The 26188-nt window shown below is 42.3% G+C and overlaps 1 protein-coding gene across 3 annotated transcripts; it reads left to right on the top strand.

Moving 5' to 3' along the window:
* Positions 1–786: 786 nt before the first annotated feature.
* On the top strand, positions 787–23248 carry LOC139542025 (zinc finger protein 664-like). Of its 3 annotated transcripts, XM_071346999.1 has the most exons (3): positions 790–1386; positions 12428–12545; positions 21860–23248. In XM_071346999.1, exons 1-3 carry the CDS (start codon positions 1062–1064, stop codon positions 21879–21881), a joined length of 465 nt encoding a protein of 154 aa, XP_071203100.1. In that variant the 5' UTR covers positions 790–1061; the 3' UTR covers positions 21882–23248. The 3 variants fall into 3 exon arrangements, with proteins under 3 accessions (XP_071203099.1, XP_071203098.1, XP_071203100.1); XM_071346998.1 differs by lacking the exon at positions 12428–12545 and having other exon boundaries at positions 787–1386; XM_071346997.1 differs by lacking the exon at positions 21860–23248 and having other exon boundaries at positions 787–1386; positions 12428–17140.
* Positions 23249–26188: the final 2940 nt, after the last annotated feature.

The raw sequence follows: 26188 nt of genomic DNA, 5'->3' as shown, positions 1-26188 counted from the left end.
TTTTAAAATGATTATCTTGGATTAGCTAACACAATGTGCCATTGGAACAGAGGAGTGATGGTTGCTGATAATGGGCCTCTGTACGCCTATGTAGATATTTCATAAAAAATCAGCCGTTTCCAGCTACAATAGCCATTTACAACATTAACAATGTCTACACTGTATTTCTGATCAATTTGATGTTATTTTAATGGACAAAAAATGTGATTTTCTTTCAAAAGCAAGGACATTTCTAAGTGACCCCAAACTTTTGTACGGTAGTATACATCTACATGATGTATTGTTACACCATGTAGAAGCAGTATAGACCTAGTTTGTTCCTTATATACATCTACATGATGTATTGTTACACCATGTAGGAGCAGTATAGACCTAGTCTGTTCATTATATACATCTACATGATGTATTGTTACACCATGTAGGAGCAGTATAGACCTAGTCTGTTCATTATATACATCTACATGATGTATTGTTACACCATATAGGAGCAGTATAGACCTAGTCTGTTCATTATATACATCTACATGATGTATTGTTTCACCATGTAGGAGCAGTATAAACCTACAGCAGCTACTTATTTAGACTTGATTCTGCCTTAAATGTGCTGTAGTAAACATTTTTTATTCGCACTAATCAATCAACACATTCCTGTCTTTGTATGTCTCAATGTAATAGTATTAAATCCATTTAAAACAATCATTGTCTGTACATAAGAAAAAAAATATTTAACTGCGTTTCCCACTCCAGTCAACAGACGGCGATGTGCGTCTTTCAGGCAATGCTGCTAGCGTGACGTATAATCTAGTGGACGGTTCTTCATAAACAGCTAGTCAACCACCTCGGTAGCTTGCTAGCCAACATAGCCGAAAGATTCAAGCTATTTATACGCTTTTGGTCTATATTAGCTATTGTATTTTAAACACATTTCTGTCGTATCTACCTGATAACATATTTGATTTAATACTTACGTTATTTTGTATTAGTCAGCTAATAGTAGCTGGCTGGTTAAGTTAGCACTAGCCTAGTCGCTAATGATAGCTAACTAGCCAATATCCCCGACCATGAGCTCCCTAAACTACTCTCCTCCTGTTAAAGAAGAGGATGTCTGCTGGACGGAGAAAGAAGCTCTGGGGCTGAACATTGTCGTGAAAGAGGAGAAGGAAGAGGAGGATGTCACAGTTAAACAAGAAGTAGAGAGTGAGGCTGTTACAGTAAAAGAAGAGGAAGACACGTTCAGAGTGAAAGAGGAGGAGGAGGAGTATGTTATGGTGAAAGAAGAGGAGGACGATAAAGAGGAGGATGTCGTTTTTGGAGTGAAGAAGGAAGGAGAGATTACTGTCACATTGGAAGATGAAGAGGAGGAGATAGGAGAACTGATTAACACCCGTAAGTACCGCTTTAAATTTGTTTTTAACTTTGGATATTTTGTGTCAATATTTTGTGTGGCCACCATCATTTTCCAGCACTGCCTTAACCCTCTTGGGCATGGAGTTCACCAGAGCTTCACAGGTTGCCACTGGAGTCCTCTTCCACTCCTCCATGACGACATCACAGAGCTGGTGGATGTTAGAGACCTTGCACTCCTCCACCTTCCGTTTGAGGATGCCCCACAGATGCTCAATAGGGTTTAGGTCTGGAGACATGCTTGGCCAGTCCATCACCTTTACCCTCAGCTTCTTTAGCAAGGCAGTGGTCGTCTTGGAGGTGTGTTTGGGGTCGTTATCATGTTGGAAAAGTGCCCTGCGGCCCAGTCTCCAATGGGAGGGGATCATGCTCTGCTTCAGTATGTCACAGTACATGTTGGCATTCATGGTTCCCTCAATGAACTGTAGCTCCCCAGTGCCGGCAGCACTCATGCAGCCCCAGACCATGACACTCCCACCACCATGCTTGACTGTAGGCAAGACACACTTGTCTTTGTACTCCTCACCTGGTTGCCGCCACACACGCTTGACACCATCTCGGTCTCATTAGACCACAGGACATGGTTCCAGTAATCCATGTCCTTAGTCTGCTTGTCTTCAGCAAACTGTTTGTGGGCTTTCTTATGCATCATCTTTAGAAGAAGCTTCCTTCTGGGACGACAGCCATGCAGACCAATTTGATGCAGTGTACTGCGTATGGTCTGAGCACTGACAGGCTGACCCCCACCCCTTCAACCTCTGCAGCACTCATACGTCTATTTCCCAAAGACAACCTCTGGATATGACGCTGAGGACGTGCACTCAACTTCTTTGGTCGACCATGGCGAGGCCTGTTCTGAGTGGAACCTGTCCAGTTAAACCGCTGTATGGTCTTGGACACCGTGCTGCAGCTCAGTTTCAGGGTCTTGGCAATCTTCTTATAGCCCAGGCCATCTTTATGTAGACAATTATTTTTTTTCAGATCCTCAGAGAGTTCTTTGCCATGTTTGAGTGTGAGAGCAATGACACCAAATTGAACACACCTGCTCCCCATTCACACATGAGACCTTGTAACACTAACGAGTCACATGACACCAGGGAGGGAAAATGGCTAATTGGGCCCAATTTGGACATTTTCACTTAGGGGTGTACTCACTTTTGTTGGCAGCGGTTTAGACAGTAATGGCTGTGTGTTGAGTTATTTTGAGGGGACAGCAAATTTACACTGTTTTACAAGCAGTACACTCACTACTTTACATTGTAGCAAAGTGTCATTTCTTCAGTGTTGTCACATGAAAAGATATACTCAAATATTTACAAAAATGTGAGGGGTGTACTCACTTTTGTGATATACTGTATATATTTGAGAAGGGTCTATCTGCTGACAACTACTGTGGGATCCCCTCCTTTGTCGTCCGCTCTACACATATTCCTCTCCTTTTGATATCTTTAAAATATTAATTTGAGATATTTAGATGTTTTATTTGCTACATTTTAGTAGCTTCCTGTCCACATAACATTGAGATCTACAGCCAGTTTGGGTGATGTCACTGATCTCGCTCAGTAATGCCCATTATAATGCTACCAGGGTTTCCGTGACGGGAAGATTTTAATTTACTGGCCGTTTTGAGAACTTTACTCGACACATCTTGGGTGCATAACCCATTAGGGTTGTTCACCCACGGTGCTCAGAATGACAGAAATCACATTTAGATGAGGGTAATGGATCTGAACAGAACGTGGAACTCCTGTAATGAAGCAGTTTGTGCCTTTCGTTTCTGGACAACGGAATAAAGTTGATTTGAAAACCAATAGAACAGGAGAGAAATGGCATAGTGGTGGGTCCAATAGAACAGGAGAGAAATGACATAGTGGTGGGTCCAATAGAACAGGAGAGAAATGACATAGTGGTGGGTCCAATAGAACAGGAGAGAAATGACATAGTGGTGGGTCCAAAGAACAGGAGAGAAATGACATAGTGGTGGGTCCAATAGAACAGGAGAGAAATGACATAGTGGTGGGTCCAATAGAACAGGAGAGAAATGGCATAGTGGTGGGTCCAATAGAACAGGACAGAAATGGCATAGTGGTCGGTCCAATAGAACAGGAGAGAAATGACATAGTGGTGGGTCCAAAGAACAGGAGAGAAATGACATAGTGGTGGGTCCAATAGAACAGGAGAGAAATGACATAGTGGTGGGTCTAATAGAACAGGAGAAAAATGACATAGTGGTGGGTCTAATAGAACAGGAGAGAAATGACATAGTGGTGGGTCCAATAGAACAGGAGAGAAATGACATAGTGGTGGGTCCAATAGAACAGGAGAGAAATGACATAGTGGTGGGTCCAAAGAACAGGAGAGAAATGACATAGTGGTGGGTCCAATAGAACAGGAGAGAAATGACATAGTGGTGGGTCTAATAGAACAGGAGAGAAATGACATAGTGGTGGCTCCAATAGAACAGGAGAGAAATGACATAGTGGTGGGTCCAATAGAACAGGAGAGAAATGACATAGTGGTGGGTCCAAAGAACAGGAGAGAAATGACATAGTGGTGGGTCCAATAGAACAGGACAGAAATGACATAGTGGTCGGTCCAATAGAACAGGAGAGAAATGACATAGTGGTCGGTCTAATAGAACAGGAGAGAAATGACATAGTGGTGGGTCTAATAGAACAGGAGAGAAATGACATAGTGGTGGGTCTAATAGAACAGGAGAGAAATGACATAGTGGTGGGTCCAATAGAACAGGAGAGAAATGACATAGTGGTGGGTCTAATAGAACAGGAGAGAAATGACATAGTGGTGGGTCCAAAGAACAGGAGAGAAATGACATAGTGGTGGGTCCAAAGAACAGGAGAGAAATGACATAGTGGTGGGTCCAGTAGAACAGGAGAGAAATGACATAGCGGTGGGTCCAATCGAACAGGAGAGAAATGACATAGTGGTGGGTCCAATAGGTAAATACATTTGCCCAAATTATATAATTACTCCTGTCTATACAGAAATAAATACTTTACCAGAAAGCATGACGTTTCCACAGAGGAATCAGGGATCATTAGCTTCTTTAAAAAAATACCTGTGTATGGTTTCAAAGCACAAGCTTGTAGACTTATGCCTATTTGGGCAGTGTGTGTGGCAATAGACCTCACTGATTATGGAGGTTCAGCTGTCAGTGAAAAGCATCTCAAATATGTGTGAAGATAATGTATCTTGAGTATTATTTAAAATGTTGAGACAAGAAGGGGAGGGTTGTGTGGTGAAGATATAAGTGAGTCTCTCTTCAGAATGTCCTCCGCTGGCTTCCACCAATTCTTGCTCCTTCATTGTTTCATTGTGTGAATTGATTGCCCTTAGATTGAGTTTATTATATCAATTCCCCATTACAAATGTCACCAGTAGTAAATGTACCGTTAATTCCTGTCATTTGGTTACATTCATTTCTGTTAATGCATGTATTAATTAGTCCTTTTTTAAAAACCTTTATTTAACCAGGTAGGCCAGTTGAGAACAAGTTGTCATTTACAACTGCGACCTGGCCAAGATGAAGCAAAGCAGTGTGACAAAAACAACAACACAGAGTTACACACAAACAAACGTACAGTCAATAGAAAAATCTATGTACAGTGTGTGCAGATGTAGAAGAGTAGGGAGGTAAGGCAATAAATAGGCCATAGAGGTGAAATAATTACAATTTAGCATTAACACTGGAACGATAGATGTGCAGATGATGGTGTGCAAGTAGAGATACTTGGGTGCAAAAGAGCAAGAGGATAAATAACTAAGGGGATGAGGAGGTTGGGTGTGCTATTTACAGATTGGCTGTGTACAGGTGCAGTGATCGGTAAGCTGCTCAGACAGCTGATGCTTAAAGTTAAAGAGGGAGATATGACTCCAGCTTCAGTGATTTTTGCAATTCGTTCCAGTCATTGGCAACAGAGAACTGGAAATAAAGGCGGCCAAAGTAAGTGTTGGCTTTGGGGATGACCAGTGAAATATACCTGCTGGAGCGCGTGCTACGGGTGGGTATTGCTATGGTGACCAGTGAGCTGAGATAAGGCAGGGCTTTACCTAGCAAAGACTTATGGATGACCTGGAGCAAGTGGGTTTGATGGCGATTATGTACTGAGGGTCAGCCAACGAGAGCATACAAAATTACCAGCACAAACTTAATTAAACTCCTTTTCTGGATGTATCTCAGCAAAAAGAGGGGAGAGGGAAACTTCTTTACTCTGTTCAGCAATCTGCTGCTTCCTAGTAGAAACATCTGTACTCTCTTCATCAATCAGCTGCTTCCTAGAAACATCTTTACTCTGTTCAGCAAGCTGCTGCTTCCTAGAAACATCTTTATTCTGTTCATCAACCAGCTGCTTCCTAGAAACATCTTTACTCTGTTCATCAACCAGCTGCTTCCTAGAAACATCTTTACTCTGTTCATCAACCAGCTGCTTCCTAGAAACATCTTTACTCTGTTCAGCAACCAGCTGCTTCCTAGAAACATCTTTACTCTGTTCATCAACCAGCTGCTTCCTAGAAACATCTTTACTCTGTTCATCAACCAGCTGCTTCCTAGAAACATCTTTACTCTGTTCAGCAACCAGCTGCTTCCTAGAAACATCTTTACTCTGTTCATCAACCAGCTGCTTCCTAGAAACATCTTTACTCTGTTCATCAACCAGCTGCTTCCTAGAAACATCTTTACTCTGTTCAGCAACCAGCTGCTTCCTAGAAACATCTTTACTCTGTTCAGCAACCAGCTGCTTCCTAGAAACATCTTTACTCTGTTCATCAACCAGCTGCTTCCTAGACACATCTTTACTCTGTTCAGCAACCAGCTGCTTCCTAGAAACATCTTTACTCTGTTCAGCCAGCAGCTGCTTCCTAGAAACATCTTTACTCTGTTCAGCAACCAGCTGCTTCCTAGAAACATCTTTACTCTGTTCAGCAACCAGCTGCTTCCTAGAAACATCTTTACTCTGTTCAGCAAGCTGCTGCTTCCTAGAAACATCTTTATTCTGTTCATCAACCAGCTGCTTCCTAGAAACATCTTTACTCTGTTCAGCAAGCTGCTGCTTCCTAGAAACATCTTTACTCTGTTCAGCAAGCTGCTGCTTCCTAGAAACATCTTTACTCTGTTCAGCAAGCTGCTGCTTCCTAGACATCCAAGTGTCAACTGTAGGGATCTTCTCTTCATTGAGGTTCTACAAACTCTCACCTTTGGGGTTTTCAAAGGAGAGGTCAACTCAGGAAATTACCAAAATCAGGATCCCCCATAAACGTCTCAGACAGATCGACCATGGTGGGATCGCGAACATCCTCAACACTAGACTTGCCCCCGGTGACTTTCTTAGACAGAGCACGTGTAACGGCACATGCTGGGAACACTGTAGGGTACTTTTCTGATAACCCATCAGGTTCCTCAATTCTGGGTTCCTTACAAACGACAGGATTTGGCACAACCTTCCCTCCAGCCAAATCCTTTCCGAATATGAATGAAACCCTCTACTAACACACTGGAACCAGTTGCTGAAGTGTCAAACGCAAAACACGCTCCAACATGAAGGGCTTCCCCGGTATAGTACGGTAGAAACACCCTCCAACGTGAAGGGCTTCCCCAGTATAGTACTGTAGAAACACCCTCCAACGTGAAGGGCTTCCCCAGTATAGTACTGTAGAAACACCCTCCAACGTGAAGGGCTTCCCCAGTATAGTACGGTAGAAACACGCTCCAACATGAAGGGCTTCCCCAGTATAGTACTGTAGAAACACCCTCCAACGTGAAGGGCTTCCCCTGTATAGTACTGTAGAAACACCCTCCAACGTGAAGGGCTTCCCCAGTATAGTACTGTAGAAACACCCTCCAACGTGAAGGGCTTCCCCTGTATAGTACTGTAGAAACACCCTCCAACATGAAGGGCTACCCCTGTATAGTACTGTAGAAACACCCTCCAACATGAAGGGCTTCCCCTGTATAGTACTGTAGAAACACCCTCCAACATGAAGGGCTTCCCCGGTATAGTACTGTAGAAACATCCTCCAACATGAAGGGCTTCCCCGGTATAGTACTGTAGAAACACCCTCCAACGTGAAGGGCTTCCCCAGTATAGTACTGTAGAAACACCCTCCAACATGAAGGGCTTCCCCTGTATAGTACTGTAGAAACACCCTCCAACATGAAGGGCTTCCCCGGTATAGTACTGTAGAAACACCCTCCAATATGAAGGGCTTCCCCGGTATAGTACGGTAGAAACACCCTCCAACGTGAAGGGCTTCCCTGGTATAGTACTGTAGAAACACCCTCCAACATGAAGGGCTTCCCCGGTATAGTACTGTAGAAACACCCTCCAACATGAAGGGCTTCCCCGGTATAGTACGGTAGAAACACCCTCCAACGTGAAGGGCTTCCCCGGTATAGTACTATAGAAACACCCTCCAACGTGAAGGGCTTCCCCAGTATAGTACTGTAGAAACACCCTCCAACGTGAAGGGCTTCCCCAGTATAGTACTGTAGAAACACCCTCCAACGTGAAGGGCTTCCCCAGTATAGTACTGTAGAAACACCCTCCAACATGAAGGGCTTCCCCAGTATAGTACGGTAGAAACACCCTCCAACATGAAGGGCTTCCCCGGTATAGTTCTGTAGAAACACCCTCCAACGTGAAGGGCTTCCCCAGTATAGTACTGTAGAAACACCCTCCAACGTGAAGGGCTTCCCCAGTATAGTACTGTAGAAACACCCTCCAACGTGAAGGGCTTCCCCAGTATAGTACTGTAGAAACACCCTCCAACGTGAAGGGCTTCCCCGGTATAGTTCTGTAGAAACACCCTCCAACGTGAAGGGCTTCCCCAGTATAGTACTGTAGAAACACCCTCCAACGTGAAGGGCTTCCCTGGTATAGTACTGTAGAAACACCCTCCAACGTGAAGGGCTTCCCCGGTATAGTACTGTAGAAACACCCTCCAACGTGAAGGGCTTCCCTGGTATAGTACTGTAGAAACACCCTCCAACGTGAAGGGCTTCCCCTGTATAGTACTGTAGAAACACCCTCCAACATGAAGGGCTACCCCTGTATAGTACTGTAGAAACACCCTCCAACATGAAGGGCTTCCCCTGTATAGTACTGTAGAAACACCCTCCAACATGAAGGGCTTCCCCGGTATAGTACTGTAGAAACACCCTCCAACATGAAGGGCTTCCCCGGTATAGTACTGTAGAAACACCCTCCAACGTGAAGGGCTTCCCCAGTATAGTACTGTAGAAACACCCTCCAACATGAAGGGCTTCCCCTGTATAGTACTGTAGAAACACCCTCCAACATGAAGGGCTTCCCCGGTATAGTACTGTAGAAACACCCTCCAATATGAAGGGCTTCCCCGGTATAGTACGGTAGAAACACCCTCCAACGTGAAGGGCTTCCCTGGTATAGTACTGTAGAAACACCCTCCAACATGAAGGGCTTCCCCGGTATAGTACTGTAGAAACACCCTCCAACATGAAGGGCTTCCCCGGTATAGTACGGTAGAAACACCCTCCAACATGAAGGGCTTCCCCGGTATAGTACTATAGAAACACCCTCCAACGTGAAGGGCTTCCCCAGTATAGTACTGTAGAAACACCCTCCAACGTGAAGGGCTTCCCCAGTATAGTACTGTAGAAACACCCTCCAACGTGAAGGGCTTCCCCAGTATAGTACTCTAGAAACACCCTCCAACATGAAGGGCTTCCCCAGTATAGTACGGTAGAAACACCCTCCAACATGAAGGGCTTCCCCGGTATAGTACTGTAGAAACACCCTCCAACGTGAAGGGCTTCCCCAGTATAGTACTGTAGAAACACCCTCCAACGTGAAGGGCTTCCCCAGTATAGTACTGTAGAAACACCCTCCAACGTGAAGGGCTTCCCCAGTATAGTACTGTAGAAACACCCTCCAACGTGAAGGGCTTCCCCAGTATAGTACTGTAGAAACACCCTCCAACATGAAGGGCTTCCCCGGTATAGTACTGTAGAAACACATGGAACAACAGTAACCATAGTAACACATTGGATAACATTCACAACATGGAACAACAGTAACTATAGTAACACATTGGATAACATTCACAACATGGAACAACAGTAACCATAGTAACACATTGGATAACATTCACAACATGGAACAACAGTAACCATAGTAACATTGTTTCCCCCAAAAAAATCTAAAGGAAGTTTGTTCTGAAGTGTTTGTCCTGTATCTGAGATAAATATAGATATCATTTTATTTTATATATTTTACATGTCTTTAACCCCTTATTTATGTCACTAAAGTCTTTCCACATTTTGTTACGTTACAGCCTTATTCTACTATGGATTAAATAAATAACAATCCTCATCAATCTACAGTCATGGCCAAAAGTTTTGAGAATGACACAAATATTAATTTCCACAAAGTTTGCTGCTTCAGTGTCAGATATTCAGATATTTTTGTCAGATGTTACTATGGAATACTGAAGTATAATTACAAGCATTTCATAAGTGTCAAAGGCTTTTATTGACAATTACATGAAGTTTATGCAAGAGTCAATATTTCCAGTGTTGACCCTTCTTTTTCAAGACCTCTGCAATCCGCCCTGGCATGCTGTCAATTAACTTCTGGGCCACATCCTGACTGATGGCAGCCGATTCTTGCATAATCAATGCTTGGAGTTTGTCAGATTTTGTGGGGTTTTGTTTGTCCACCCGCCTCTTGAGGATTGCCCACAAGTTCTCAATGGGATTAAGGTCTGGGGAGTTTCCTGGCCATGGACCCAAAATATCAATGTTTTGTTCCCTGAGCCACTTGGTTATCACTTTTGCCTAATGGCAAGGTGCTCCATCATGCTGGAAAAGGCATTGTTCGTTACCAAACTGTTCCTGGATGGTTGGGAGAAGTTGTTCTCGGAGGATGTGTTGGTTCCATTCGTTTTTCATGGCTGTGTTCTTAGGCAAAATTGTGAGTGAGCCCACTCCCTTGGCTGAAAAGCAACCCCACACATGAATGGTCTCAGGATGCTTTACTGTTGGCATGACACAGGAGTGATGGTAGCGCTCACCTTGTCTTCTCCGGACAAGCTTATTTTCCAGATGCCCCAAACAATCGGATTTGGGATTCATCAGAGAAAATGACTTTACCCCAGTCCTCAGCAGTCCAATCCCTGTACCTTTTGCAGAATATCAGTCTGTCCCTAATGTTTTTCCTGGAGAGAAGTTAGTTGTTTACTGCCCTTCTTGACACCAATCCATCCTCCAAAAGTCTTTGTCTCACTGTGCGTGCAGGTGCACTCACACCTGCCTGCTGCCATTCCTGAGCAAGCTCTGTACTGGTGGTGCCCCGATCCCACAGCTGAATCAACTTTAGGAGACGGTCCTGGCGCTTGCTGGACTTTCTTGGGCGCCCTGAAGCTTTCTTCACAACAATTGAACAGCTCTCCTTGAAGTTTTTGATGATCCGATAAATGGTTGATTTAGGTGCAATCTTACTGGCAGCAATATCCTTGCCTGTGAAGCCCTTTTTGTTCAAAGCAATGATGATGGCACGTGTTCCCTTGCAGGTAACCATGATTGACAGAGGAAGAACAATGATTCCAAGCACCACCCTCCTTTTGAAGCTTCCAGTCTGTTATTCGAACTCAATCAGCATAATAGAGTGATCTCCAGCCTTGTCCTCGTCAACACTCCCACCTGTGTTAACGAGAGAATCACTGACATGTCAGCTGGTCCTTTTGTGGCAGGGCTGAAATGCAGTGGGAATGTTTTTGGGGGATTCAGTTCATGTGCATGGCAAAGAGGGACTTTGCAATTAATTGCAATTCATCTGATCACTCTTCATAACATTCTGGAGTATATGCAAATTGCCATCATACAAACTGAGGCAGCAGACTTTGTGAAAATTAAAATGTGTCATTCTCAAAACTTTTGGCCACGACTGTACACACAACAGCTCATAATGAAAAAGCTAAAATAGGTTTGTAGAAAACATGTCACATGTATTAAAAAGAAAAAACAGATGCCTTAATTTACATAAGTATTCAGACTGTTTGCTATGAGACTTGAAATTGATCTCAGGTGCATACTGTTTCCGTTGATCATCGTTGAGATGTTTCTGCAACTTGATTGGAGTCCACCTGTGGTAAATTCAATTGATTGGACATGATTTGGAAAGGCACACACCTGTCTGGCTACCACAGCATTCTGAAGCGATACGCCATCCCATCTGGTTTGTGCTTAGTGGGACAATCATTTGTTTTTCAACAAGACAATGACCCCACACACCTCCAGGCTGTGTAAGGGCTATTTGATCAAAAAGGAGAGTGATGGAGTGCTTCATCAGATGACCTGGCCTCCACAATCACCTGCCCTCAACCCAATTGAAATGGTTTGGGATGAGTTGGACCACAGAGTGAAGGAAAACAGCCAACAAGTGCTCAACATATGTGGGAACTCCTTCAAGACTGTTGGAAAAGCATTCCAGGTGAAGCTGGTTGAGAGAATGCAAAGAGTGTGCAAAGCTGTCATCAAGGCAAAGGGTGGCTACTTTGAAGAATCTAAAATATATTTTGATTTGTTTACCACTTTTTTGGTTACTACATGATTCCATATGTGTTATTTCATAGTTCTCATGTCTTCACTATTATTCTACAATGTAGAAAATAGTAAAAAATAAAGAAAAACCCATGAATGACTAGGTGTGTCCAAACTTTTGACTGATACTGTATATCTCATGAATGTTTTTTCATTCAGTTACAAAAAGTGACTTTTTTACCACTTCTTCCATATGCAAACATGTAAGGAAAGCTTCTTTTTTTAATCAAACGGAATGTTGTCAAAAATGTATTGAATTCAAATGGATTTACCCAGCCTACAAAGCACTACAGCCACTCTGTGATGACCAGTTCTGCTCTTTTATTGAGGGATCTAGTCTAGATTAAACCTCATAGGAAGACAGTTTTATCATGTGGAGGTTTCAGTTAGGTCTCTGTGTAACTAGATACTGTTTGTCTTTGACAGGAGAAAGAGCAGACTCTCACTATGACAGCAGGAAGAGTCCTTCAGGGGAACCAGATCCAGAGACGCCCAAACCAGCGGGACAACACCACTGCTCCCACTGTGAAAAGAGTTTTCGCTGGTTAGGGAACCTAAAACGCCATGAGAGGACACACACAGGAGAAAAGCCATACCACTGCTTCCAATGTGAAAAGAGATTTTCCAGATCAGGGGACCTAAAAGCTCATGAGAGTACACACACAGGATTAAAGCCTTACCACTGCTTCTTATGTGAAAAGAGATTTTCCCGATCAGGGGACCTAAAAGCTCATGAGAGGACCCACACAGGAGAAAAGACTTTCCAATGTTCCCAGTGTGGAAAGAGTTTTACCCTGTTAGCTAATCTGAAAAGGCATGAGAGAATACACACAGGAGAAAATCCTTATCACTGTTCCCACTGTGGAATGAGTTTTATTCAGTTAGCAAGCCTGAAGGCACATGAGTGGACACACACAGAAGAAAAGACTTTCCAGTGTTCCCAGTGTAGAAAGATTTTTACTCTGTTAGCTAACCTGAAAAGGCATGAGAGAATACACACAGGAGAAAAGCCTTACCACTGCTTCCAGTGTGAAAAGAGATTTTCCCGATCAGGGGACCTAAAAGCTCATGAGTGGACACACACAGGAGAAGAACCTTTCCATTGTTCCCAGTGTAGAAAGCGTTTTACTGTGTTAGCTAACCTGAAAAGGCATGAGAGAATACACACAGGAGAAAAGCCTCATCGCTGTTCCCACTGTGGAATGAGTTTTATTCAGTCGAGGAGCCTGAAGGAGCATGAGTGGACACACACAGGAGAAAAGCCTTTTCAATGTTCCCAGTGTGGAAAGAGTTTTATTGTGTTAAGTAACCTAAAAAGACATGAGAGAATACACACAGGAGAAAAGCCATTCCAATGTTCCCATTGTGGAAACAGTTTTACTCAGAGAGGGCACCTACAAGAGCACGAGAGAATACACACAGGAGAAAAGCCTTACCACTGCTCCCAGTGTAAAAATAGATTTTCCCGAGTAGGGGACCTAAAAGCTCATGAGAGGACACACACAGGAGAAAAGCCTTTCCAATGTTCCCAGTGTAGAAAGAGTTTTAACGTGTTAGCTACCCTGAAAAGGCATGAAAGGATACACACAAAAGAAAAGCCGGGCACCGAAGACGTGGATGTCGATTAAGGCAGCCCCCCGCACCTCTCTGATTCAGAGGGGTTGGGTTAAATGCGGAAGACACATTTCAGTTGAATGCATTCAGTTGTACAACTGACTAGGTATCTCCCTTTCCCATTCCCTATTATAGAGCTCTGCTCAGTCTATAAACATGCAAGAAAGGTTAGATTTTATGTTCTACATTATTATTATTATTATTATTATTATTATTATTAGGGCAGCCACCAAGTTATGAAAATTATGGTATGTTCTGAAAACTGACTTCAGGTTTTTGAGGATTCTAGCCTCGCAGGAAGACGGTTGTATTTTATGGAGGTTTAATTCAGTTCTCTTTTTAGTATTTAACTAAATACTCTGTCTTTGGTAGGAGAGGGACCAGACTTATCACTGTTCCCACTGTGGAATGAGTTCTCTTCAGTTAGGTTCTCTTCAGTTAGGGAGCCGGAAGGAGCATGAGTGGACAAACACAGGAGAAAAGCCTTACCATTACTCCCAGCGTTAAAAACAGATTTAAACGAGTAGGAGACCTTAAAGCTCATGAGAGAATACACACAGGAGAAAAGCCTTTCCAATGCTCCCAGTGTGGAAATAGTTTTATCTGGTTCAGGAGCCTGAAGAAGCATGAGAGAATACACACTGAAAAAGCCCTATCACTGCTCTCTCTCTGTGTGGAAGAACATTTTCCCAGTCAGAGAACCTGAAATCACATGAGAGAATAGAAAGGCTGTATTCCGACTTATATTTTTGACTGAGAATTTGTGTTTTTGTTTTGTGCCACATTAAATCATATTAGGATTATACCTGTCTATATAAGGTCCCACAGTTTACAGTGCATGTCAGAGCAAATTCCAAGCCATGAGGTCGAAGAAATTGTCCGTAGAGCTCAGAGACAGGATTGTGTCAAGGCACAGATCTGGGGAAGGGTACCAAAAAATGTCTGCAGAATTGAAGGTCCCCAAGAACACAATGGTCGCCATCATTCTTAAATGGAAGAAGTTTGGAACCACCTAGACTCTTCCTAGAGCTGGCCGCCCGGCCAAACTGAGCAACCGGGGGAGAAGGACCTTGGTCAGGGAGGTGACCAAGAACCCGATGGTCACTCTGAGCTCCAGAGTTCCTCTGTGGAGATGGGATAACCTTCCAGAAGGACAATCATCTCTGCAGCACTCCACCAATCAGGCCTTTATGGTAGAGAGGCCAGACGGAAGCCACTCCTCAGTAAAAGGCACATGACAGCCCGCTTGGAGTTTGCCAAAAGGCACCTAAAGACTCTCAGACCATGAGAAACAAGATTCTCTGGTCTGATGAAACCACGATTGAACTCTTTGGCCTGACTGCCAAGTGGCTCGCCTAGCGTAAAGCGTGGTGGTGGCAGCATCATGCTGTGGGGATGTTTTTCAGCGGCAGGGACTGGGAAACTAGTCAGGATCGAGGGAAAGATGAACAGAGTGCAGAGAGATCCTTGATGAAAACCTGCTACAGAGAGCTCAGGACCTCTGACTGGGGTGCAGGTTCACCTACCAAAGGGACAATGACCCTAAGCCCACAGCCAAGACAATGCAGGAGTTGCTTCAGGAGAAGTCTCTGAATAACCTTGAGTGGCCCAGCCAGAGCCCGGACTTGAACCCGATCGGAGACCTGAAAATAGCTGTGCAGCGACGCACCCCATCCAACCTGACAAAGCTTGAGAGGATCTGCAGAGAAGAATGGGAGAAACGCCCCAAATACAGATGTGCCAAGCTTGTAGCGTGATACTCCAGAAGACTCAAGGATGTAATCGCTGCCAAAGGTGTTTCAACAAAGTACGTAGTAAACGTCTGAATACTTATGTAGATTTTTCAGTTTATATTAATAAATTAGCAAAAAGATTTAAAAACGTGTTTTTGGTTTGTCATTATGGAATATTGTGTGTAGATGGAGTATTTTAAAATTTTTAAATCCATTTTAGAATAAGGCTGTAACGTAACAAAATTTGGAAAAAGTGAAGGGGTTTAAGTACTTTTCGAATGCACTGTGTTGTTGCATCATGTAGGAGCAGTATAGACCTAGTCTGTTCATTATATACATCTACATGATGTATTGTTACACCATGTAGGAGCAGTATAGACCTAGTCTGTCCATTTTATATACACTTGTTCTTGTTAACAAACTATAGTTTTGGCAAGTTGGTTAGGACATCTACTTTGTGCATGACACAAGTCATTTTTCCAACAATTGTTTACAGACAGATTATTTCACTTATAATTCACTGTATCACAATTTCAGTGGGTCAGAAGTTTACATACACAAAGTTAGTTGTGCCTTTAAACAGCTTGGAATATTCCAGAAAATTATGTAATGGCTTTAGAAGCTTCTGATAGGCTAATTGACATAATTTGAGTCCATTGGAGATGTACCTGTGGATGTATTTCAAGGCCTACCTTCAAACTCAGTGCCTCTTTGCTTGACATAATGGGAAAATCAAAAGAAATCAGTCAAGACCTCAGAAAAAAATGGTAGACCACAAGTCTGGTTCATCCTTGGGAGCAATTTCCAAACGCCAGAAGGTACCACGTTCATCTGTACAAACAATAGTACACAAGTATAAAAACCATGGGCCCAAGCAGCCGTCATACCGCTCAGGAAGGAGACGTGTTCTGCCTCCTAGAGATTAACGGACTTTGGTGCGAAAAGAGCAAATGTATCCCAGAACAACAGTAAAGGACCTTGTGAAGATGCCGGAGGAAACGGGTACAAAAGTATCTATATCTACAGTAAAACAAGTCCTATATCGACATAACCTGAAAGGTCGCTCAGCAAGGAAAAAGCCACTGCTCCAAAACCGCCATAAAAAAAGCCAGACTACGGTTTGCAACTGCACATGGGGACAAATATTGTACTTTTTGGAGAAATGTCCTCTGGTCTGATGAAACAGAACTGTTTGGCCATAATGACCATTGTTATGTTTGGAGAAAAAAGGGGGAGGTGAAGAACACCATCCCAATCGTGAAGCATGGGGGTGGCAGCATCATGTTGTGTGGGTGCTTTGCTGCAGGAGGGACTGGTGCACTTCACAAAATAGATGGCATTATGAGGAAAGGAAAAATATATGGATATATTGAAGCAACATTTCAAGACATCAGTCAGGAAGTTACAGCTTGGTCGCAAATGGGTCTTCCAAATAGACAATGACCCAAGCATACTTCCAAAGTTGTGGCAAAATGGCTTAAGGACAACAAAGTCAAGGTATTGGAGTGGCCATCACAAAGCTCTGCCTTCAATCCTCTAGACAATTTGTGGGCAGAACTGAAAACATGTGTGCGAGCAAGGAGGCCTACAAACCTGACTCAGTTACACCAGCTTTGTCAGGAGGAATGGGCCAAAATTCACCCATCTTATTGTGGGAAGATTGTGGAAGGCTACCTGAAACGTTTGACCCAAGTTAAACAATTTATAGGCAATGCTACCAAATACTAATTGAGTGTATGTAAACTTCTGACCCACTTGGAATGTGATGAAAGAAATAAAAGCTGAAATAAATCATTCTCTCTACTATTATTCTGACATTTCACATTCTTAAAATAAAGTGGTGATCCTAACTGACCTGAGACTAAATGTCAGGAATTGTGAAAAACTGAGTTTAAATGTATTTAGCTAAGGTGTATGTAAACTTACGACTTCAACTGTTTATGTACCTAAATGTTTCAAATCCATCATTTTTATGATTATAAATTTGATAATAATGGAATATCTACATAGGCGTACAGAGGACCATTATCAGCAACCATAACTCCTGTATTCCAATGGCTCGTTGTGTTAGCTAATCCATGTTTATCATTTTAAAAGGTTAATTGATCAGTAGAAAACCATTTTGCAATGATGTTAGCACAGCTGAAAACTGTTGTGCTGATTTAACAAAGCTTTTGTAAACAGTGTGCTTGTTCTTTAACAAAGCTGAAAACTGTTGTTGTTTTGATTTGAAGAAGCAATAAAAATGAAATAACTTTTTTTTTCTGGGACAAAAGTCCTACTGTATTATAATATAATAATAATATAAATTATATATAGTCCAGTGTTATGGGTCTATATTATTGTTAGGTGAAGTTATGGGTCCTACAGTCGGTCTATGTTGTTGTTAGGTGAAGTTATGGGTCCTACAGTAGGTCTATGTTGTTAGGTGAGGTTATGGGTCCTACAGTAGGTCTATGTTGTTGTCGGGTGAGGTTATGGGTCCTACAGTAGGTCTATGTTGTTAGGTGAGGTTATGGGTCCTACAGTAGGTCTATGTTGTTAGGTGAGGTTATGGGTCCTACAGTAGGTCTATGTTGTTAGGTGAGGTTATGGGTCCTACAGTAGGTCTATGTTGTTGTCGGGTGAGGTTATGGGTCCTACAGTAGGTCTATGTTAGGTGAGGTTATGGGTTCTACAGTCGGTCTATGTTGTTAGGTGAGGTTATGGGTCCTACAGTAGGTCTATGTTGTTAGGTGAGGTTATGGGTCCTACAGTCGGTCTATGTTGTTAGGTGAGGTTATGGGTCCTACAGTAGGTCTATGTTGTTAGGTGAGGTTATGGGTCCTACAGTAGGTCTATGTTGTTAGGTGAGGTTATGGGTATTTCAGTAGGTCTATGTTGTTAGGTGAGGTTATGGGTCCTACAGTAGGTCTATGTTGTTAGGTGAGGTTATGGGTCCTACAGTAGGTCTATGTTGTTAGGTGAGGTTATGGGTCCTACAGTCGGTCTATGTTGTTAGGTGAGGTTATGGGTCCTACAGTAGATCTATGTTGTTAGGTGAGGTTATGGGTCCTACAGTCGGTCTATGTTGTTAGGTGAGGTTATGGGTCCTACAGTAGGTCTATGTTGTTAGGTGAGGTTATGGGTCCTACAGTAGGTCTATGTTGTTAGGTGAGGTTATGGGTCCTACAGTAGGTCTATGTTGTTAGGTGAGGTTATGGGTCCTACAGTAGGTCTATGTTGTTGTCGGGTGAGGTTATGGGTCCTACAGTAGGTCTATGTTAGGTGAGGTTATGGGTTCTACAGTCGGTCTATGTTGTTCGGTGAGGTTATGGGTCCTACAGTAGGTCTATGTTGTTAGGTGAGGTTATGGGTCCTACAGTCGGTCTATGTTGTTAGGTGAGGTTATGGGTCCTACAGTAGGTCTATGTTGTTAGGTGAGGTTATGGGTCCTACAGTAGGTCTATGTTGTTAGGTGAGGTTATGGGTATTTCAGTAGGTCTATGTTGTGAGGTTATGGGTCCTACAGTAGGTCTATGTTGTTAGGTGAGGTTATGGGTCCTACAGTAGGTCTATGTTGTTAGGTGAGGTTATGGGTCCTACAGTCGGTCTATGTTGTTAGGTGAGGTTATGGGTCCTACAGTAGATCTATGTTGTTAGGTGAGGTTATGGGTCCTACAGTCGGTCTATGTTGTTAGGTGAGGTTATGGGTCCTACAGTAGGTCTATGTTGTTAGGTGAGGTTATGGGTCTTTCAGTAGGTCTATGTTAGGTGAGGTTATGGGTCCTACAGTAGGTCTATGTTGTTAGGTGAGGTTATGGGTCCTACAGTAGGTCTATGTTGTTAGGTGAGGTTATGGGTCCTACAGTAGGTCTATGTTGTTAGGTGAAGTTATGGGTCTTTCAGTAGGTCTATGTTAGGTGAAGTTTATTTTTTTTATTTCACCTTTATTCAACCAGGTAGGCAAGTTGAGAACAAGTTCTCATTTACAATTGCGACCTGGCCAAGATAAAGCAAAGCAGTTCGACACATACAACAACACAGAGTTACACATGGAGTAAAACAAACATACAGTCAATAATACAGTAGAAAAAACAATTATATACAATGTGAGCAATTGAGGTGAGATAAGGGAGGTGAAGGCAAACAAAATATATATATAAATAAATAAAAATATAAAAAAGGCCATGGTGGCGAAATAAATACAATATAGCAAGTAAAACACTGGAATGGTAGATTTGCAGTGGAAGAATGTGCAAAGTAAAGATAGAAATAATGGGGTGCAAAGGAGCAAAATAAATAAATACAGTAGAGGGAGAGGTAGTTGTTTGGGCTAAATTATAGATGGGCTATGTACAGGTGCAGTAATCTGTGAGCTGCTCTGACAGCTGGTGCTTAAAGCTAGTGAGGGAGAAGTGTTTCCAGTTTCAGGGATTTTTGTAGTTCATTCCAGTCATTGGCAGCAGAGAACTGGAAGGAGAGGCGGCCAAAGGAAGACTTGGTTTTGGGGGTGACCAGAGAGATATACCTGCTGGAGCGCGTGCTACAGGTGGGTGCTGCTATGGTGACCAGCGAGCTGAGATAAGGGGGGACTTTAGTGGGTTTGGAGACGAGTATGAAGCGAGGGACAGCCAACGAGAGCGTACAGGTCGCAGTGGTGGGTAGTATATGGGGCTTTGGTGACAAAACGGATGGCACTGTGATAGACTGCATCCAATTTATTGAGTAGGGTATTGGAGGCTATTTTGTAAATGACATCGCCGAAGTCGAGGATCGGTAGGATGGTCAGTTTTACAAGGGTATGTATGGCAGCATGAGTGAAGGATGCTTTGCTGCGAAATAGGAAGCCAATTCTAGATTTAACTTTGGATTGGAGATGTTTGATGTGAGTCTGGAAGCAGAGTTTACAGTCTAACCAGACACCTAGGTATTTGTAGTTGTCCACATATTTTAAGTCAGAACCGTCCAGAGTAGTGATGTTGGACGGGCGGGCGAGTGCAGGCAGCGATCGGTTGAAGAGCATGCATTTAGTTTTACTTGTATTTAAGAGCAATTGGAGGCCACGGAAGGAGAGTTGTATGGCATTGAAGCTCGTCTGGAGGGTTGTTAACACAGTGTCCAAAGAAGGACCAGAAGTATACAGAATAGTGTCGTCTGCGTAGAGGTGGATCAGAGACTCACCAGCAGCAAGAGCGACATCATTAATGTATACAGAAAAAAGAACGGTCCAAGAATTGAACCCTGTGGCACCCCCATAGAGACTGCCAGAGGCCCGGACAACAGGCCTTCCGATTTGACACACTGAACTCTTTTAGAGAAGTAGTTGGTGAACCAGGTGAGGCAATCATTTGAGAAACCAAGGGTATCGAGTCTGCCGATGAGGATGAGGTGATTGACAGAGTCGAAAGCCTTGGCCAGGTCAATGAATACGGCTGCACAGTATTGTTTCTTATCGATGGCGGTTAGGATATCGTTTAGGACCTTGACCGTGGCTGAGGTGCACCCATGACCAGCTCTGAAACCAGATTGCATAGCGGAGAAGGTATGGTGGGATTCGAAATGGTCGGTAATCTGTTTATTGACTTGGCTTTCAAAGACCTTAGAAAGGCAGGGTAGGATAGATATAGGTCTGTAGCAGTTTTGGTCAAGAGTGTCCCCCCCTTTGAAGAGGGGGATGACTGCAGCTGCTTTCCAATCTTTGGGAATCTCAGACGACACGAAAGAACAGGCTGAACAGGCTAGTAATAGGGGTTACAACAATTTTGGCAGTTAATTTTAGAAAGAAAGGGTCCAGATTGTCTAGCCCGGCTGATTTGTAGGGGTCCAGATTTTGCAGCTCTTTCAGAACATCAGCTCAGCTGACTGGATTTGGGAGAAGGAGAAATGGGGAAGGCTTGGGCGAGTTGCTGTGGGGGGTGCAGTGCTGTTGACCGGGGTAGGGGTAGCCAGGTGGGAAGCATGGCCAGCAATAGAAAGATGGGTCCTACAGTAGGTCTATGTTGTTAGGTGAAGTTATGGGTCCTACAGTAGGTCTATGTTGTTGTTAGGTGAATTTATGGGTCCTACAGTAGGTCTATGTTGTTGTTAGGTGAAGTTATGGGCCAATTTGGCATACACTTGGTGTACAAACCATCAGTTTCAGGCTGATGGAAAAGCTAGCGAAAGAGCCTTTTACTGGTTTAAGTGTTTTTTTAAGTATAAAGCAGTTGATTTGTAACAATAACACAATAACACACAGGACATTCAAATGAGACTTATAATTATAATCCAAAAGTAGTGTGAAATGCACTCATATCAGCAACTTTAATAACTTTCTTCTAGCCTACAATCATCGATGTTTCTACTGATGTGAAAACAAGACAAAATAGGACTTTCTCACTTGACTGTCTTAAGACAATTGTGAAATAATTTTAACATTCATTACAGACGTCAATTGTTGTACAACATGGCTACGCTGTTGGCATCACCTTTTACAGTGGATTTCTGCTGTTGTGGGCCTTTAACCATCTGTCTGACTTTGTTCACGCAGGAGAGAGATGGGACTATCTTGAATCCTCTGGGGAGCCTCAACAACCTCATGATGCTGACGAGGCAGAGAAGAGTCTCTCCAGATCAGAACACCTCAAGACACACCTGCAGAGAACCACAGGGAAGAAATCGCATTGCTGCTCTGACTGTGGGAGGAGATTCACCTCCTCAGCAGGCATTACAATTCATCAGAGAATCCACACAGGAGAGAAACCTTATAGCTGTGATCAATGTGGGAAGAGATATCTTACATGTAGCAGTTTGACTAAACACCAGAGAACACACACAGGAGAGAAACTTTTAAGCTGCTCTGACTGTGGAAAGAGTTTTGTTTCTTCAGGATGTTTAGAATCACACCAGAGAACACACACAGGAGAGAAACCTTATAGCTGTGATCAATGTGGGAAGAGATTTGTTACATCTAGCAGTCTGACTAAACACCAGAGAACACACACAGGAGAGAAACCGTATAACTGTAACCAATGTGGGAAGACTTTTAGTCAGTCATTCAGCCTGATATCACACCGGAGAACACACACAGGAGAGAAGCCTTATAGCTGTGATCAATGTGGGAAGAGTTTTGTTACGTCTAGCAGTCTGACTATACACCAGAGGACACACACAGGAGAGAAATCTTATAGCTGTGATCAATGTGACAAGAGATACTCTAGTAAAAGATCTCTGATCAAACATCAGAAAAAACATACATGAAGGAGTTATTTCACGATATCAATTAAATAAAATCTCACAATGTAGAATGTTTAAACATTGTAGAAGGAGTATTTTAATAATGTCACAATGTAGAACCCTAAACGTTTGCCCCCTTTTCTATTGATTTCAGCATGATATGGATATTAGCCTCACGGAAAAATCTAGGGTCTGAATTGAAAAGAGTACTATTTATGTGATTTAACAAAAAGTGACTAACAAAAAAAAGAGTTGCATTACACTTACCACGTTGGCGACCCACTTGAATCAAAATGTAGCTAGCTGTTTTCCACAAATTGTCCTCTAACCAGGGATGTACAAATTATTCCCAGATTCCGTGTGTTTTTTGAGCTGTTAGTTTTAACAGGACGTGCAACCTCATCTCCCTCCTCTCGCACAAATGATTTCAACGTGATATCGATGAGAGATGACAAATAAGTGTTACGTTCCTTTGTTTAGCGACCCCTACATTTCAATGCATCACTCCAAAATGTAGCTGACTGTCTTCTGCAGGTTGTCCTCTAACCAGTGAGGTAAAAGATATCTCCCATTTCAATGTTTTTTTTGTCGTTAGTTTCAACAGCACGTAGAACTGATTTCCCCCCCTAATCGATATCCGTGATTTATTGCTACTTGTCAAAACAACAGCGTTGCTGGTGCTTGTGCAGTTTATTAGGTGCTTGTTTAAAAAAAAAAAAAAAGTCATATGATTATTGTGGCAGATGTTTGTGTACATAGCACATGTTATGTTTAGGTTTTGAATATATCACAAACTGTTTCTGCATATTGGTTATTGATTTAGACATGTTAAAACTGTGTTTTTACATTGGGGCTATTCCACCGAGCAAAATGTAATTGAAAAGAAGACTATGCCCGACGTCCAATATCCGTTCGGTTGTAGTTGAAAGTGAAAGTTTTGTCAATGACTTGAAAACCACTTAATTTCAACGTACTTGCAGCCTATACACATGGACGCAGTATAATAAATGGGTCTGTAATCAATTTTATTAACAATCCTACATCACTCCAGTATTTCTTGACAACATTCAAGTGCTAATTGTCTTTATTCCACTACTGAAGAAGCATGATTCAAATCACCTCATATTTCAAAAGATACATTTTTATTATTCCATGCCTCACCATTAAGTTAATTACTGCCAATACATATTCACAAAGGGGTGTACATTTGATCACATTTTATTTTGACTGCACGTTTTTCCATATTGGAGATGAGTTTTGTTTGGACTCGTTCCAAGTGGAATAGAAGCTAGTGAGTTTTAGGATTCTATAAAAAGAGAAAGGAGAAAAGATACGATTGTATATTATAATTTAGAAGTACGTCAGAGTAACACCAGTAAATACTAATATTTGTACACACACGTGGTTTTAAAGCAGCAATGGTTTTTGTTTTGCATACATTTTAAAGTGAAAAAATGCTTACTTAACCATAGTTCCTCACAGAGATCTATAGTTCCTCACAGAGATCTATAGTTCCTCACAGAGATCTATAGTTCCTCACAGAGATCTATAGTTCCTCCTAGAGATCTATAGTTCCTCCTAGAGATCTATAGTTCCTCACAGAGATCTATAGTTCCTCACAGAGATCTATAGCTCCTCACAGAGATCTATAGTTCCTCACAGAGATCTAATGTTCCTCACAGAGATCTATAGTTCCTCACAGAGATCTATAACTCCTCCTAGAGATCTATAGTTGCTCACAGAGATCTATAGTTGCTCACAGAGATCTATAGCTCCTCCTAGAGATCTATAGCTCCTCGCAGAGATCTATAGCTCCTCGCTACTCCCTCTGCTGGGAGTATGTTTGGAGAGCTGCTTCGTAGCTATGGAGTCCTTGAAAAAGCAAATGGAATGGTTGTTGTGAGTACCTAAGAATTTCTTACATTTTATATGGATTCTGTGAATATATGAAAATATGATACATTGTATGTGTGTATAATCGATTGCTAGAGATTTAATAAAGAAATACTGGGAATATAATTAGATACAATTTAAACAACCCATATGTAGACCAATGTAGGTTTTGAGTTGGTATCTTTAATGGATAATTTGATAAAGATGAGGTTTAAGCATTATTAAACTGTCTACAAAGTCTGGGCAATTGTCTCAGAAACTGATGTGAGTGTGTCCACTTTAGGGTAAGTTACCCTAACAAAACGCTTATTGGATTTTCGCCGTCCGGGTTCTACATTTGAAATAAAACTGCACTTAAACTTCTTATGGCTGCAATCCCGTTAACGGGATCGATATGACAACAGCCAGTGAAAGTGCAGGGTGCCAAATTCAAACAACAGAAATCTCATAATTAAAATTCCTCAAACATACATGCATCTCATACCATTTTAAAGGTAATCTTGTTGTTAATCCCACCAAAGTGTCCGATTTCAAATAGGCTTTTCAGCGAAAGCACCACAAACGATTATGTTAGGTCACCACCAACTCAAAGAAAAATTCTGCCATTTTTCCAGCCAAAGAGAGGAGCCACAAAAAGCACAAATAGAGATAAAATTAATCACTAACCTTTGATCTTCATCAGATGACACTCATAGGACTTCATATTACACAATACGTATATGTCTTGTTCGATTAAGTTCATATTTATATCCAAAAACCTCAGTTTACATGCGCCATGTTCAGAAATGCCTCCAAAATATCCGGAGAAATTGCAGAGAGCCACGTCAAATAACAAATACTCATCATAAACTTTGATGAAAGATACATGTTTTACATAGAATTAAAGATACACTTGTTCTTAATGCAACCGCTGTGTCAGATTTCAAAAAGCTTTACGGCAAAACACAATATTCAATAATCTGAAAACAGCGTTCAGCCACAAAAGCAAGCCATACAGTTACCCGCCCAAATTGTGCAGTCAACACAACTCATAAAAAGCATTATAAATCTTCACTTACCTTTGCTGATCTTCATCGGAATGCACTCCCAGAACTCCCACTTCCACAAGAAATGTTTGTTTTTTCGGTAATGTCCATCATTTATGTCCAAGTAGCTATTTTTGTTGCGTGTTTGGTATACAAATCCAACGTCAGGAAAGCGCGTTCACTAAAACCTGACGAAATGTCCAAAAGTTCCATAACAGTCCGTAGAAACATGTCAAACGATGTATTGAATCAATCTTTAGAATGTTTTTAACAGAAATCTTGAATAAAGTTCCAACCGGAGAATTACATTGACTTCAGATGAGCGATGGAATGGAGCTCCCTCTCATGTGAACGCGCATGGTCAAAGAATGGTCACTTAATGGCAGACCTGACTAATTCTCCTCTCATCCGGCCCCCCTTCACAGTAGAGTCATCAGACAAAGTTCTACAGACTGTTGACATCTAGTGGAAGCCGTAGGAAGTGAAAACTCATCCATATCTCGTTGTGATTTCAATTTCCACTTCCTGTTTGGATTTTTTCTCAGGTTTTTGCCTGCCATATGAGTTCTGTTATACTCACAGACATAATTCAAACACTTTTAGAAACTTCAGAGTGTTTTGTATCCAATACTAATAATAATATGCATATATTAGCAACTATGACTGAGGAGAAGGCCGTTTACTCTGGGCACCTCTGAGTACGTTTCATCCAAGCTACTCAATAC

The sequence above is a fragment of the Salvelinus alpinus genome, chromosome 17, assembly GCF_045679555.1.
Source record: "Salvelinus alpinus chromosome 17, SLU_Salpinus.1, whole genome shotgun sequence".
NCBI lineage: Eukaryota > Metazoa > Chordata > Actinopteri > Salmoniformes > Salmonidae > Salvelinus > Salvelinus alpinus.
This window is presented reverse-complemented; position numbering and strand designations above follow the sequence as displayed.